The 18,189-nt window shown below is 38.0% G+C and overlaps 1 protein-coding gene across 3 annotated transcripts in view; it reads left to right on the forward strand.

The window, feature by feature from the left end:
- LOC115431272 (galectin-9-like) overlaps positions 1 to 18,189 on the forward strand; it is a 29,738-nt gene that overhangs the window by 10,990 nt on the left and 559 nt on the right. For all 3 annotated transcript variants that reach the window (XM_030151528.1, XM_030151530.1, XM_030151531.1), the window contains 2 exons: positions 14 to 102; positions 17,376 to 17,529. In XM_030151528.1, the coding sequence (XP_030007388.1) occupies positions 14 to 102; positions 17,376 to 17,529 (243 nt within the window). The remainder of the gene's footprint in view (positions 1 to 13; positions 103 to 17,375; positions 17,530 to 18,189) is intronic.

Genomic DNA, 18,189 nt, shown 5'->3' on the forward strand with positions numbered 1-18,189 from the left:
CGTCTGTGTTCAGGTGGTTCCGTACCGGAGCGTCATCAGCGGCGGACTGAGGCCCGGCAGGACCATCACCATCCAGGGGACGGTCCTCCCCACCGCAACCAGGTCTGGACCTCATTTTACACCTACTGCTCAGATCTGGCTTTTCACAGCGTACATTCAAGGTTCAAAGGGGAACTATGGAACATTTTCCCCTTAATTAAACACCTTCAGAGTACTGCTGATGGTTAAGGGTCTCATTAGGGGGAGAATGGAAGCCTGGCCCCTCCCACTAGCACCTCTAGGGCTGAATACGCCACTTCCAACCTGTCTGCCTCCGTCCGCTAGCCCACATCTCATCTCTCACGAGAAACATCACGTTTTACGGCACTTTGACACAAACGCGCCCCCACCCAGGCCCCGCCCCCTAGATATAAACACAAGCCAGCCACGCCTTCATTTCACAGGCGTTTACCACAGCAGAGCCGCCAGAGAAAAGAGGTGGGCGTGGTCAGAGGATGGAGGAAGAAGAAAAGAGGGAGTGGCCAAGAGAAATGTCATGTGAAACCCTCGGTCTGACTTATCAGGTCCACTACTGCCCCCCCAGTGGTCTGACTTATCAGGTCCACTACTGCCCCCAGTGGTCTGACTTATCAGGTCCACTACTGCCCCCCCAGTGGTCTGACTTATCAGGTCCACTACTGCCCCCCAGTGGTCTGACTTATCAGGTCCACTACTGCCCCCAGTGGTCTGACTTATCAGGTCCACTACTGCCCCCCCAGTGGTCTGACTTATCAGGTCCACTACTGCCCCCCCAGTGGTCTGACTTATCAGGTCCACTACTGCCCCCCAGTGGTCTGACTTATCAGGTCCACTACTGCCCCCAGTGGTCTGATCAGTGCATGGCAACGACAGACAGATGACCAACTGATGACCCCCCCCCGGGTCTTCACAGACCTCACCCTGTGTACGTGTGGGACAGATCAGGTCGGTGGACAGACAAATTGAGTTTCCAATCATTTGACATTAGTTCGAAATCGCTACGATGAACAGAACTGAAGTTGTTAACGCTAAACACATTTTAAATACGTTACCATAGCAACGGGACGTCACGCAACCTAGAGTTTCTAAATTGGTCATATGAGATGGACGTGGAACACAGATGTTACTATTAGATATTGGTTTGATCAGATCAATATTGGTGATATTACAGCCATTGGAAATGTCGGAAAACTGAGTTTACTGCCCCCCCCCCCCCCCCACCCGATATTTACCCCGGGGCGCTAGCGAGGGTGTGGCCCTTTTGACATCATGATGCATACCATTGGATGGAGAACGGAAAAATGAACAATTTGGCTTCAGTTTGAAGTTGATACGATGATTTTGACAGAAGTTATGGTGAAATGTCCGTTTTTGAACTTCAGTCTGATATTGGAAAAAAAAACTAATCAGGTCGACGAGAGAACATGGACAAACATTAGGACATGGTTTGATATTAATGATGATAGAAATGTGACGGCTAGTGCACAGACATAATAATAATAATAATAATAATAATAATAATAATAATAATAATAATAATAATAATAATAATAATAATAGTAGTAACAACTATACAGACTCTACACTGTAAAAAAAAATCTGTAATTTAACAGAATTTTCATTGTTTATTTTACAGATTTTTCCTGTTTTTTCAAGATACAGGAGAATATCAATGAAATGACGAAAACAGACTGTGATTTTACATGTCAAATGGAAAAGAACAGGAAAGTACTGTAACTGTGAAAAACCAAAAAAATTCCATTTTTTAAAAGAATTTTTTTCTTTTTTCACAGAAAAATACAGTTCAAATACATTTGCAAATGTATTATAATTTCACAAATATTTCTTTTCTATTTATGAGATTAAACTGTTAATTTAAAGTTTAATACTGTAAAAAAATAAATAATAAAACCAGATAAAATTACTGACAGTTAACGGTAACAGAAGTATTAGTTCTGTCAGTTGAACCAGACTTGTTTGTTAATTGACAAATATCTTGTGTAATTACAGGAGGTTTCACAACAAAACTGTTGAATAAATGTATTTTTTGTGAATGTATAACATGTATAAGCACTGATAAACTGTCCAAATACAGTTTTTATCAGTGGATTGGACAACTGAGTCTCACTGAAAATTATTTATATATATATTTATAGGGAATTGGATTGTTTTAATACATGTAAATATTCTTTATTAAACATTAAAAAGTAAAACAAAAATATGCAAAATCTCACGTAAAGTTAGAGCAAAAAACTGTATTTGAGTTATGGAAAATTACTGTATTTTTATGAGATGGTTATTTTCTGTTATTTTACAGTATTTTTTCGGCGCCCCTGCTGCTGGAGTATACCCTTTTTTTTTAGTTTTTTTTTTTTTTTTTTTTTTTTTACAGTGCATACATACTTCCAACATAGTGGAATATTACAGTGGAATTGCAAATAGTCAAATATCAGCCAGTGCAGATGACACACGTACAGAACAGGGTTACACTGTGTTTGGTAAAGTCTGACAGCTCCCATGATGCACCTGGGTGATTGCTGAAACCCACAGAAACAGAACTGCACACATCCTTTAAAGACGGCAGGAAAGAAACATGGTTCATGTGACATCGACTGTGTTTGAGGAAATGGAAAAACAGGGGAATTCACAAAACATGGAAGTGGACTGGGATCAGTATCAGTATGAGGACACAAATGTCCGCCTTTAACCCCTAAAGACCCAAACGTCCACCTTTAACCCTTACAGACCCAAACGTCCACCTTTAACCCTTACAGACCCAAACGTCCACCTTTAACCCTTACAGACACAAACGTCCACCTTTAACCCTTAAAGACCCAAACGTCCACCTTTAACCCTTACAGACACAAACGTCCACCTTTAACCCTTAAAGACCCAAACGTCCACCTTTAACCCTTAAAGACCCAAACGTCCACCTTTAACCCTTAAAGACCCAAACGTCCACCTTTAACCCTTAAAGACCCAAACGTCCACCTTAACCCTTACAGACCCAAACGTCCACCTTTAACCCTTAAAGACCCAAACGTCCACCTTTAACCCTTAAAGACCCAAACGTCCACCTTTAACCCTTAAAGACCCAAACGTCCACCTTTAACCCTTAAAGATCCAAACGTCCACCTTTAACCCTTAAAGACCCAAACGTCCACCTTTAACCCTTAAAGATCCAAACGTCCACCTTTAACCCTTAAAGACCCACACGTCCACCTTTAACCCTTAAAGACCCAAACTCCACCTTTAACCCTTAAAGACCCAAACGTCCACCTTTACCCTTAAAGACCCACACGTCCACCTTTAACCCTTAAAGACCCACACGTCCACCTTTAACCCTTAAAGACCCAAACGTCCACCTTTAACCCTTAAACACCCAAACGTCCACATTTAACCCTTACAGACCCAACGTCCACCTTTAAACCCTTATAGACACAAACGTCCACCTTTAACCTTACAGACCCAAACGTCCACCTTTAACCCTTAAAGACCCAAACGTCCTCCTTTAACCCTTACAGACCCAAACGTCCACCTTTAACCCTTAAAGACCCAAACGTCCACCTTTAACCCTTACAGACCCAAACGTCCACCTTTAACCCTTAAAGACCCAAACGTCCACATTTAACCCTTACAGACCCAAACGTCCTCCTTTAACCCTTACAGACCCAAACGTCCACCTTTAACCCTTAAACACCCAAACGTCCACCTTTAACCCTTACAGACCCAAACGTCCTCCTTTAACCCTTAAAGACCCAAACGTCCACCTTTAACCCTTAAAGACCCAAACGTCCACCTTTAACCCTTAAAGACCCAAACGTCCACCTTTAACCCTTAAACACCCAAACATCCACCTTTAACCCTTAAGACACAAACGTCCACCTTTAACCCTTAACACCCAAACGTCCACCTTTAACCCTTAAAGACACAAACGTCCACCTTTAACCCTTAAACACCCAAACGTCCACCTTTAACCCTTAAAGACACAAACGTCCACCTTTAACCCTTAAACAACCCAAACGTCCACCTTTAACCCTTAAACACCAAACGTCCTCCTTTAACCCTTAAAACCCAAACGTCCACCTTTAACCCTTAAAGACCCAAACGTCCACCTTAACCCTTACAGACCCAAACGTCCACCTTTAACCCTTACAGACCCAAACGTCCACCTTTAACCCTTACAGACCCAAACGTCCTCCTTTAACCCTTACAGACCCAAACGTCCACCTTTAACCCTTACAGACCCAAACGTCCACCTTTAACCCTTACAGACCCACCCAACGTCCACCTTTACCCTTACAGACCCAAACCTTCACCTTTAACCCTTACAGACCCAACGTCCACCTTTAACCCTTAAAGACCCAAACCTTTCACCCTTTAACCCTTACAGACCCAAACGTCCACCTTTAACCCTTAAAGACCCAAACGTCCACCTTTAACCCTTAAAGACCCAAACCTTCACCTTTACCCCTTACAGACCCAAACGTCCACCTTTAACCCTTAAAGACCCAAACGTCCTTTTTTAACCCTTACAGACCCAAACGTCCACCTTTAACCCTTACAGACCCAAACGTCCACCTTTAAACCCTTACAGACCCAAACGTCCACTTTAACCCTTACAGACCCAAACGTCCTCCTTTAACCCTTACAGACCCAAACGTCCACCTTTAACCCTTACAGACCCAACGTCCTCCTTTAACCCTTACAGACCCAAACGTCCACCTTTAACCCTTACAGACCCAAACGTCCACCTTTAACCCTTACAGACCCAAACGTCCACCTTTAACCCTTAAAGACCCAACCTTCACCTTTAACCCTTACAGACCCAAACGTCCACCTTTAACCCTTAAAGACCCAAACCTTCACCTTTAACCCTTACAGACCCAAACGTCCACCTTTAACCCTTAAAGACCCAAACCTTCACCTTTAACCCTTACAGACCCAAACGTCCTTCTTAACCCTTACAGACCCAAACGTCCACCTTTAACCCTTACAGACCCAAACCTTCACCTTTAACCCTTACAGACCCAAACGTCCACCTTTAACCCTTACAGACCCAAACCTTCACCTTTAACCCTTACAGACCCAAACGTCCACCTTTAACCCTTAAAGACCCAAACCTTCACCTTTAACCCTTACAGACCCAAACGTCCACCTTTAACCCTTAAAGACCCAAACGTCCACCTTTAACCTAATCCATCTCCTGATCTAAACTGTTTAATTCCTGTTGATCCTCTAATCCTATTAATCCATGTCAATAATTGGTGTCAAATACAGTTCTTCATCTTTTCATGGTCATCAGATATGACCATATTTGGACGTTCAGAGGCTCCGTAGTTACCATGGAAACACTGTCATCTTCTCCAACACTGATTCTCCAGTCAAACCCATGCAGTTGGATCAGTGCCAGTGGATGGACACACTGGGTTTGTGTTCAGTTAATGACAGAGTGGACTGAAAAACACACTGTTTATTCAGTTGGATCTGTTTCTGATAAAATAACCAACAACTTTAATCTTTTGTTATGATTTTGCGCTATATAAATAAAATTTGATTTGATTTAATCTGAGCTTTAATGAACATCTATGTGATTGGATTTTCACACAAAAAAAACAACAACTAAATATACAAAGGATAATCTTATAATAAATGTTGATAAATCACTTATGAAAGGTGAAATATAGAGAAAAATTCCTTTGGGAACTGACACTAAAGTAGATCTGGGTCTGTATGGGTTAGAGTGAACTCCATAGAGCAGGACTGTCAAACTCCTGTTAGTTCAGTTCCACATTCAGCTAAATCTGATCTGCAGTGGACCCAACCAGTTAAATAATAACAGAATAATATAGAAATAATGTCAACTCCAAACTTTTCTCTATGTTTTAGAGTGAAAAAAGTAAATTTACATTATGAAAAGGTTTCCATCTACAAACTATCCTTTCAAACAATGTGAATAACATGAACAAACTGAAAAAAATCAGTGTAATTTGAACACTATTCTGCCTCAGTTTATCATTTCCACATGTACATGATAACGTACAGACCACAGTGGATCTACAAACACACAAAACATTTAATAACAGACAGAATATTGTTAAAATTGTACTGACTTCTCTTAAGACATTTCAGGTGATTCTCTTTTTTTTTTTTTTTTTTTTGCAAAATTCTACTTTGTTTTAGTGTAAATACAGGAAAATATTTACATTTACAAAGAGAAAAATGTAGAGTTATTATTTCTATGTTTTTATGATAGGATTTGACTGGTCTGACCCACTGGAGGTTGAACTGGTCTGAATGTGGAACCTGAACTAAAAGGATTGTTCATATTTTAGTGTCATTTTTGCATTTCACAAATTCACCCCAGGGGCCGGACTGGACCCTTTGGTGGGCCAGATTTGGCCCCCGGGCCGCATGTTTGACACCTGTGCTGTAGAGGGTTGGATGTGTGGGGTGAAAGAAAGGTCCAAATCACTGACAGTTCTTCCAGGAATGATGAGTCACTGTCAGTCTGAGCTGCTTCCTCTCCTGCTCTGATTAGAAAAGTACCAGTTTTCTGTGAAAATTGCACCACACTCATCTGCGTCGTTGTGCAACAGCCGGTAACATGATATCCAAGCAGCTCATGAACAGCAGTTTCCTGGCACTGGGGCGTTAAACGTTTCCTCTGAACCTGAAGCAGAACGGCTGCATATCTAATCAAACCAAATGGACTGGTCAGCCTTTATGGGAGGTGGAGCTCAGTATTGTGGTGTGAATCCTCTGTTGGTGTTGGGTTGGTATGGGGTCAGGAAGCTGTCCAAATAATCATGTGCATAAGATGGAAATGTGTGCATCAGGGGCCATTCTAGGAGCACAGGGTTAGGGGGTCGAGCACCCAGGCAAGAGAAATGACACAGGTTTGAACATTTTTACCAAATGTTGGACCATCATTCCCACATTTGTGAAAGAAAAACACAACGTTTTTTGGGTGTGAGAAACTCTGTGACCAAAGCATCAAACCTGATCAAACTTATTTAAATGGTGAGCCACAGTAAAAGAGGAATGGATTGGAATCATAAAAGAAATAAACCCTAACCCTAATTTCTGGAGGAAGACAATCCTCCATTTTGATACTACAACTTCTCAGCATATACTTCTAAACAGTATACGTATGTTTGTGGAATAAAACTGCCCCTAAAGTGAGTCCCAAAAATACTAAACATGGACGTCGGACTGATTTGATGTACTTTTATTTCAAATGCAGTGCAGAATTTGTAAAACACATGAACAGAAATTGACTTTCAATGTTCACTGTATTTTTCCTTATTATATTAGCCTTACATAATACAAATATATAAATACAAATAAATAACCTTCAAAAAAAGAAAGGTGCTTGAAATCTACAAAATAATACAAATAAATAATAATAAAATAATAAAAGACAAACAACCCCTAACTAAGGTAGAATGTATGTAATAAACTTTGTATGGACACTGTAGAGCAGGGCTGTCAAACAGGTGTCCCAGGGCCCAAATGTGTCCCCCCCCCCCAAAAAAAAAGGTTCCAGTCCAGTCCTGGGATGAATTTCCAAAGTGTCTAAATTCCACAGTCCAGGCTGTGGAACTCATGTTAGTGTGGGTTCCACATCCAGACCAATCTGATCTACAGTCCAATAAGAACAGCAGAAGAACCCACACAGAAGAACCACTGCAGATTTACTACTGGGTTTGATGGAACAAATAATATTACACTATGTCTGTAAATAATGACAACTACAAATGTTTGTCTTTGTTTCAGTGCAAAAAATAACATTAAATTATGAAAATACTTACGTTTACAAACTCTCCTGTAACAATAAAATGTGAATAACCTGAACAAATGTGACCAACCTGAAATGTCCACAGAAAATTCAGCCCAGTTTGAACACTTTTCTTCCTGTTCCTCAGTGTTTAGCCCCAGCCTGTCCAACTCATGTTAGTTCAGTTCCATATTCAGCTAAATTCGACCTGAAGTGTGCCGGACCAGAAAAATAAGAACAGAATAACCTATAAATAATGACAACTGACAATTTTTGTCTTTGTTTTAGTGTAAAAAAAAAACCCAAACATTAAATTATGAAAATACTTTTATAAACTATCAAAAAAAAAAAAAAAAAAAACTGAAAAAACTGATATTTAAATTAAAAAATGTAAAAAAATTTAGTGCAATTTTAACAATATTATTTCTCCACTTCTCATTAGTCCATGTGCATTCTGGATCAGATCTACAAAGACACTAAACACTGAGGAACAGGAAGAAAAATGGTTAAAATTGTGCTGAATTTTTTAAAGAAAAAAATTAAGTTAATTCTAGATTTTTTTTTTTGGCTTAATTCAAGATTTTTTTTAACTTAATTTAAGTTTTTGGGGTTTTTTTTGGTTCAATTCAAGATTTTTTTTAACTTAAAGATTTTCTCTCTTTTTTTTTTTTTGGCTTAATTGAAGATTTTTTTTTTTTGGCTTAATTGAAGTTTTTTTTTTTTTTTTTTTTTTACTTAATTGAAGATTTTTTTTTTTTTGCTTAATTCAATACATTTTATTTTTACTTAACTGAAGATTTTTTTTTGGGCTTAATTCAAGATTTTTTGCTAAATTTGAGATTTGTTTTACTTAATTGAAGATTTTTTTTTTTTTTTGGCTTAATTCAAGATTTTTTGCTAAATTTGAGATTTTTTTTACTTAATTGAAGATTTTTTTTGTCTTAATTCAAGATTATTTTTTTTTACTTAATTGAAGATTTTTTGGGGGAGGGGGGCTTAATTCAAGATTTTTTTTTTTTTTTTACTTAATTGAAGATTTTTTTGGGGAGGGGGGCTTAATTCAAGATTTTTTTGCTAAGTTTGAGATTTTTTTTACTTAATTGAAGATTTTTTTGGCTTAATTGAAGATTTTCTTTCCTTAATTGAAGAGGTTTTTTTTTTGGCTTAATTCAAGATTTTTTCCTTGATTCAAGCAAAAAAAAATTTTTTTGCTTAATTCAATTCAAGACTGTGGAATTTTTGCACTTGGCAGAAACATCCCAGGGGCCGAACTGGACCCTTTGGCGGGACGCATTTGGCCCCCGGGCCGCATGTTTGACAGCCCTGGTTTAGTGTCTTTGTAGATTCGATCATAATGCACATGTAGAAACGATAAGTTCAGGCAGAATATTGTTAAAATTGCACTGATTTTTCTTAAGGAATTTCAGTTTTTTTCAGGTTATTCACATCTTTTTTGTTTGTATAGTTGATAAAAGTTTATGTACAGTTTATTTTCATAATTTAATTGGGGTTTTTTGCACTAAAACACAGACATAAATTGTCAGTTGTCATTATTTCTCGGTTCTTCTGTTCTTATTTTCCTGGTCCGGTCCACTGCAGATCAAATCAGGCTGAATGTGGAACCTGAAAGAACAGGAGTTTAACCAATCTGATCTACAGTCCAATAATAACAGCAGAAGAACCCACACAGAAGAACAACTGCAGATTTACTACTGGGTTTGATGTGGAAAAAAATAATATTACACTAAGTCTATAAATAATGACAACTTCAAATGTTTGTCTTTGTTTTAGTGCAAAAAATAACTTTAAAGTATGAAAATATTTCCATTTCCAAACTCTCTTGTACCAATAAAATGTGACTAACCTGAACAAATATGAACCTGAAATGTCCAAAGAAAACTGAACATAATTTGAACTCTTCAACTGAACCTGCCAAAACCATCAGCCACCAGCAGCACAATAACGCTGTGATGTCACATACGACCCAGCCCTTAGCCCCTCCCACATCCAGTCGCTTCCTGTGCACCTGCTTGGAAATACTGTTGTCTTTTCCACCACAGAAGGAACCAGTGACCAGGTCCAGATTCTGGACTTTGCGTGAACATTGTGATTGTTCGTTTGCATCACAGATTAGTTCCACCATGTTTGTGTGGGTTTGTGATGAAACTTCTGCTTCCAGTTTGCTTCTTCCTCTGCTGTTTCACACACAACATGAAGCTCACCGGAGTGGAACGGCATGAGGACCAGTATGTTCATGAGTTCCTGTTCATCCTCTTTGTCTGCACGTGACGCTAGAAATCTGTAGCATTGGTTTGTGAAGTATTTACCACGTTTCATGTCTTTATTAAGAACGCTCTGTATTTGTGAATCACCCTGTGTTCATGGGTGAAAAAACAGAAGTGGGTCTAGTTTTAGGAATCTGTGTGGGATTAATGTGAAAACCACGAATGTTTGTGAACAATTATCAGGTCCAGAACAATCCCACAGTCCACGACACAGTCCTCAGTGGTTTCTCAGAGCAGTGTTTGTTCCAAAATAACTTCAACAGTGGAACTTAAAAGTGTAAGTGAAATTGAAAGCAGTGACATTTCAGACCCTAGTTGAAACTGCAGTGTTTAGAGCAGGGCTGTCAAACATGTGGCCTGGGGGCCAAATGCGTCCCACCAAAGGGTCCAGTTCGGCCCCTGGGATGTTTCTGCCAAGTGCAAAAATTCCACAGTCTTGAAATGAATTAAGAGAAAAAAAAAAATTAGCTTGAATTAAGGAAAAAATCTTGAATTAAACCAAAACAAAAAAAATCTTCAATTAAGCCAAAAAAAATCTTCAGTTAAGTAAAAAAAAATCTTGAATTAAGCAAAAAATAATAAAATCTTCAATTAAGTAAAAAGCTTCAATTGAGCCAAAAAAATCTCAAATTTAGCCAAAAATCTTGAATTAAGCCAAAACAAAAAAATCTTCAATTAAGCCAAAACAAAAAAATCTTCAATTAAGCCCAAAAAAAATCTTCAATTAAGTAAAAAAAAAATCTTGAATTAAGCAAAAAAAATAATAAAATCTTCAATTAAGTAAAAAAATCTTCAATTGAACCAAAAAAAAAAAAAACCCTCAAATTTAGCCAAAAATCTTGAATTAAGCCAAAAAAAAAAAAAATCTTCAATAAAGTAAAAAAAAAATTAAAAAAAAAATCTTGAATTAAGCCCCAAAAAAACTACTTATTTTTTTTTCTTTGTGCAAAAAATAACATTAAATTATGAAAATATTTACATTTCCAAACTCTCCTGTAACACTAACATGTGAATAACCTGAACAAATATGAACAACCTGAAATGTCTAAAGAAAATTCAGCACAATTTTAACCATTTTTCTTCCTGTTTCTCAGTGTTTAGTGTCTTTGGAGATCTGATCCAGAATGCACATGGACTAATGAGAAGTGGAGGAAGAAGACTGAGAAAATTGCACTAAATTTTCTTACGTTTTTTAATTTAAATTTAAGTTTTTTTCAGTTTTTTTTTTTTTTTTTTTTTTTTTGATAGTTTATAAAAGTAAGTATTTTCATAATTTAATGGGGTTTTTAGACTAAAACAAAGACAAAAATTTGCAGTTGTCCTTATTTCTATATTATTCTGTTCTTATTTTTCTGGTCCGGCCCACTGCAGATCAACTTTAGCTGAAAATGGAACTGAACTAACATGAGTTGGACAGGCCTGGTTTAGGGTTCATCTAGTCACAGAATTTCAGGCTGTATCTCTCGACCTGAGAAACAGATTTGACGTCTGTGTACTGAGTTCAGAGTACAAAGTGTTTGACAGGAACATCTGCAGCTTCCGCTCCACTTCCTGTGTGACTCCTGTGATCTCAGAAACATCTCGAGCGAATGTGGGTAAACTGGGCACAAACGTTCACTTGAAATCAACCAGGAACTCATAAGAACTTTGTGGTCAAAGTCCTGTGATTACACCTTTTAAAAAGAAGAAGTCATGAGGTTTTCGATCCCAAAGGTCGACTTGACTGTGACGTCATAAAAACTCCAAAGTAGACACAGAACATGGTCATATAGAACAGAAATACACAATAGAAATACACAATAGAATAGGCTTTATTGTCATTGCACAGAAGTTACAACAAAATTGCGGTTGGGCTACTCTGTACCACATAATAATAATAACAAATACAAGACAATAGCAGTGTGTATATATATATATATATATATATATATATATATATATATATATATATATATATATATATATAAAATATGTATTAGGCCTGTAACAGTACACAAAATTTTTGGTTCGGTATGTTTTCGGTTTTCAAAGCCACGGTTCGTTTTTTTTTCGGTTTGGTACGGGAAGAAAGAAAACCCCTCAAAATGTCTTTAATGCATTTATGAATTTTTGAACATTTTTCCCCCAATTTTTGAAGATAATAGAATATAGAAAAACAGGAATAATATAATTCTGCTGCTATAAATCAAATAGAAAATAAAATATTACTAAATGTATTTGAAACATTAGTTTTGCACTTTTCCCTGAAAGGGAGTTTTGAACAAACAACAAAAATCTAATCCCAGTTCTGTCAGTTCACATTCTGCTTTAAAGTAACAAAAAAAAAATTCCACATGAAGTTCAAAATGAACAAGAGGGTAAACTGGTATTCTGTTGAAACAAACTGAAGAGAAACACTGACAAATAAATTAACCTAATTATTATTTAATTTAGGACAGATAAACTGTTTAGGACACTGTGTGTGTGTGTGTGTGTGTGTGTGTGTGTGTGTGTGTGTGTGTGTGTGTGTGTGTGTGTGTGCAAGGTGCGATTTGTCAAAAACGCAGAGTAGGGGATTTCTTTTTTTTTGTTGTTTTTTTGTTTTTTTGTCAGAGGTGGGTGGGGGTGTTCTACGTGGGCTTCAGTCCATAACTGACGTAAGAACTAACGCTGGCGTGAAACTTTACATCCTTTCAACTCCTTTACAACTACCAACTCCAGGTTCTATTCCTTTATTATACAGCGCGTGTGTGTGTGTGTTCTTGTTTTTGCTACCCGGTGGGGACTTTGACCTGACTGCACACGGACCGGTGGGGACTCGTGTCCCCGTGGGGACCAAAAATGAGGTCCCCACGGGCAAATCACCACTAGAGGCTTTAAAACTACATTTAAACATGGCTGGTGTAGTTTTCTCAAAAGTCCTCATGGGGCCTATTCACATGAAAAAAATCTGTGTGTGTGTATAACTATGCGCCCATGGTGGTCACACAGAGTACTGCAGTCCCCACCAGGTCAGGTGTTCCGGTTGTGTGTGTCACTGTTTGTTCACTCACTAGCGATTCACGACCCTACAGGTCAAAAATAGTACTGCAGTTTGGGAATAGATTTTAAACTTTTTGCTTTTTGACCAAAGATACACAGGATTTAATTATTAAATCTATAATAATAATAATAATAATAATAATAATGATAATAATAATGATAATAATAATAATAATGATAGTAATAATAATAGAAATAATGATAATGATAATAATAATCGTAATGATAATAATAATAATAATAAAAATAATAATAATAATAATAATAATGATAATGATAATGATAATGATAATGATAATGATAATAATAATAATAATAATGATAATAATAATAATAATAATAATAATAAACTAAAAATAACATTTAAAAACATTTTGTCAACCTCCAAATTCTACTTGTTAATTAGAATTTTAATAACATTAATTTCATTATTTAAATAAAATAAAATAAAAAAGAAAATTTACAGATTAAATGTCCTATCACATGTATTGACATATTTTTTCAACCCATGAATCACCTTTATGAAATGTTTAATATTAGAAAAGTGTTAAACTCAGATCTTTGTTTTGTTTTATGGTATTTGAGTTCAAATATTTGGTTGTAGACAGAGTTGTGGTAGATTGCTGTTTAAGTCAGTAGGTCAATAGCTATAACTTAATATCTGATGAATTCCAACAGTGGGCAAACACAACCACATTCAGTGTCCATGTTTGTGGAATTCTAAGAGTGGTAGTAGTTGTAGTATTGTATTAGTTCTGGTCTAATTATTCATGCTACCTTTGGTATTTGCCTAACTTGCCTTTTCCATGGTTCTCAGGCTTCCTGTGTCTGCTGGCTCCACCCCCCTGCCACCCTTCACTTTAAGCCTGCCCTTTTACAACCCTCCTCCATTACCCCTGCTCCACAACACTCATCTGTCTGCCTTCTTGCCTCTGCCATCATCAAATCCCTCTCCCTACCATGATCCTGCTAACTTTTTCCCTCATTAAACTCACCTTAGATGTTAAATGCTGTGCCTGAGTCTATCTTTAGGTCTTCCATTCAACTGAAGCCACAACAAGTAGGGATGAGCGAGTATAGTGTTATCTGTGTCTGTGTCTGTATCTGTATCTGTGTCTGTGTCTGTATCTGTATCTGTGTCTGTATCTGTGTCTGTGTCTGTATCTGTGTCTGTGTCTGTATCTGTATCTGTATCTGTGTCTGTGTCTGTATCTGTATCTGTGTCTGTATCTGTGTCTGTGTCTGTGTCTGTATCTGTGTCTGTGTCTGTGTCTGTATCTGTATCTGTATCTGTGTCTGTGTCTGTATCTGTATCTGTGTCTGTATCTGTGTCTGTGTCTGTGTCTGTATCTGTGTCTGTGTCTGTATCTGTATCTGTGTCTGTATCTGTGTCTGTGTCTGTATCTGTGTCTGTGTCTGTATCTGTATCTGTGTCTGTGTCTGTGTCTGTATCTGTGTCTGTGTCTGTATCTGTGTCTGTATCTGTGTCTGTGTCTGTATCTGTATCTGTGTCTGTGTCTGTATCTGTGTCTGTATCTGTATCTGTATCTGTGTCTGTATCTGTGTCTGTGTCTGTATCTGTGTCTGTGTCTGTATCTGTGTCTGTGTCTGTATCTGTGTCTGTATCTGTATCTGTATCTGTATCTGTATCTGTGTCTGTATCTGTTTGGACAATCACATTATCCACCACCTAAAGTGGTATTTTTGCCCAAAGTTAATGTTTGCTGATCCAGAATTGTTATATTTGTTGCTTCCAGTTACTTTGCTGCGTACAGAACAGCCTCAGAACTGAGCTTCAGAACAATGTTTTTGATAACAAGAAGAATTCAAACTCTGCCTACCTATCCACCAACACCCTACAATATAATCTAATACAGAGGTAGCCATCACGGTGCCCACCAGCACCTGTTTGCCGGTACGGACCACATGAGTCGCCCACAGGGCATGTTGTAAAAATAGAACGAGTCACCACTGAGCTCTGCCTAACGACTGTATTGAATTCAAAGTTCAATATTGTGCTGTAAGCTAACAAGTGGGTACAGTAACGACTGGGACTTGAAGAGCTAGAAGAACTATGGCAGAAAAAATACTGTTTTCATGAGGAGTGGGAGGAAGAGTTTTTTTGTTGGAATCGAACCCAGGACCTTCTGCCTGTGAGGCACCAGTGCTAACCACTGCACCACCATGTCACCCATTATTAACTTCAGTTCAATTCAATTCAAAAATTTGCATTTCAAGCAAAGAACAAAGGATGAAAATAAAAAGTAAAAATAAATAAAATAAAATAAAATAATAATAAGTTCAAATGCAATAAAATAAAAAACAAGTATGCATGTACAGTATATGACTTTTTATCTCATAATTACAACTTTTTTATCTCATAATTATGAACACTTACGGACAATTTACAGTAATTAGGTAACCTCAGCATGTTTTTGGACTGTGGGAGGAAGCTGGAGAAACCAGTGAGAACCCACGCTGCACAGGAGAACATGCAAACTCCACGCAGAAAGATTCCAGGTGCCCTAACCGGGACGTGAACCAGGGATCTTCTAGATGTGAGACAATGCTGCTAACCACCGAGCCACCGTGCAGCCCAGAATAGAGTTCAGTTCATTCATTTAGTTTATCTGGTCATTTATTTGAACCTGGTACAATGACATTTCAGCTGACAGCTACCTTTCATTTTCTTCCTCCTCCCAGTCTCAGTAACACCTGAGCTGTCACACAGAACCAGACTTCTGGAGTCCCCACCCCGACTATGCCCCTCCCCCATCCCACTGTGTTTTTCAGCAAGAGGGACCTAACTGTGTGGAAGCCCATTTCTGCCAGTGAAAAAAAAAAAAAAGTTCAAATGCAATTTAAAAAAAAACAAGTATGCATGTACAGTATATGACTTTTTATCTCATAAATACAACTTTTTATCTCATAATTATGAATTTGTATCTCACAGTTTTGTTTTGTTTTTTCACTTTTCTTCACTGGCAGAAATGGGCTTCCACACAGTTAGGTCCCTCTTGCTGAAAAACACAGTGGGATGGGGGAGGGGCATAGTCGGGGTGGGGACTCCAAAAGTCTGGTTCTGTGTGACACAACAGTCGGGGCATAGTCGGGGTGGGGACTCCAGAAGTCTGGTTCTGTGTGACAGCTCAGGTGTTACTGAGACTGGGAGGAGGAAGAAAATGAAAGGTAGGGCGACACGGTGGTGCAGTGGTTAGCACTGGTGCCTCACAGACAGAAGGTCCTGGGTTCCATTCCAACACCAGTCGATGTGCGGTGGGACCTTTCTGTGTGGAGTTTGCATGTTCTCCTCGTGTCTGCCTGGGTTCTCTCTGGTACTCTGGCTCCTCCCACCATCCAAACACATGCACTGATAGGTTAATGGGTTCATCTAAATCCCCCATAGGTGTGAATGTGACAGTGATTGTTTGTCTCTATATGTTCAGTCTGAGATGAACTGGAGACTTGTCCAGGGTGAACCCACCTTCACCCATATGTAGTTGGGATAGGCTCCAAGTGACCCCCGTGACCCTAGTGAGGATAAAGTGGGTTCAGAAAATGAATGAGTGAATGAATTTAATAATTATGAGATAAAAAGTTGTAATTATGAGGTAAAAACTCATAATTCTAAGATAAAAAGTAATAAACTGTACATGCATACTTTTTTAATTTTATTGGATTTGAACTTATTATTTTTATTACTGTTATTATTATTATTTTATTTATTTATTTATTTATTTTACTTTTTACTTTGATCCTTTGTTCAGTGACACCTGCTGGTGGTTTATGATATGACATAATGGGAATGTCCCCACGGGGGGGGAAGACCTGACAAAAATAAAACTGTGAAATTTTGATAATTAAGGTGATTTCAGGGAGACCAAGGTCTCCCCGAAAATTGTGACTTAAAATCAAATTTTTATCTGTTAAAATATGCCTTTAATTCATATTTGAAGTGAGGTCCTCACGCGGCAGGTTCTAGAAAACGCTGAAATGAGGTCCTCACCGGGCACGAAAACATGTATAGGTGTGTGTGTGTGTGTGTGTGTGTGTGTGTGTGTGTGTGTGTGTGAGTCCGTTGGTGTTGGCGGTGCCAATAGTCCAGTCTGGTCACCTGCACTGTCTGTTTCTTTCTTTGTCCTAATGTTAGATTTTTTGTTGTTGTGCAAAAATGCATAAATGTGTTCAGTGTTCTCTGGTAGACGTCGGTGCTTGAGTTCCAGTGTTGTGCTGGATTCAACATTATTGGATTTTCTTTCTTTTTTTTGCAGGTTTAATGTGAATCTGAGTCACCCAACTGGAATCGCCCTCCATTACAACCCGCGCTTCAGCGAGAACACCGTGGTCCGAAACACCAAGACCAGGGAGCAGTGGGGGTCCGAGGAGCGTGGGGGGATGCCCTTCCACCGGGGGCAGCCTTTCTCTGTAAGACTGTCAAACACTCCGTTCACACAGACCAGGAATTAGTCTGCACCCTAGACCAGGGCCGTCAGACTCCTGTTCTTTCAGCCTGGTCTGATCTGCAGTGGACCGGACCAGTCAAATAAGAACAGATAAATAATGACAACTGACCATTTATGTCTGTGTAAAGACAAAAAAACATTAAATTATGAAAAAACTTACTTTCATAAACTATCCAAAAAAAAAAGATATGAATAACCTGAAAAAAGTGACATTTCTTCAGTAAAATCAGTGTAATTTTCTCAGTCTTCTTCCTCCACTTCTCATTAGTCCATGTGCATTCTGGATCAGATCTGCAAAGACACTAAACACTGAGGAACAGGAAGAAAAGAGTTCAAACTGGACTGAATTTAATACAGACATTTCAGGTTATTCACATTTTATTGGTACAGGAGAGTTTGTAAATGTAAATATTTTCATAATTTAATGTTATTTTTTGCACTAAAACAAAGAAAAAAAATAAGTTGTTAATTCAAGATTTTTTTTACTTAATTGAGGATTTTTTTTTTTTTTTTTTTTTTGGCTTAATTCAAGATTTTTTTCCTTAATTCAAGCTAAATTTTTTTTGCTTAAATCAGTTCAAGACTGTGGAATATTTGCACTTGGCGAAAACATCCCAGGGCC

This window comes from Sphaeramia orbicularis, chromosome 13 (genome assembly GCF_902148855.1).
Source record: "Sphaeramia orbicularis chromosome 13, fSphaOr1.1, whole genome shotgun sequence".
Taxonomy (NCBI): Eukaryota; Metazoa; Chordata; class Actinopteri; order Kurtiformes; family Apogonidae; genus Sphaeramia; species Sphaeramia orbicularis.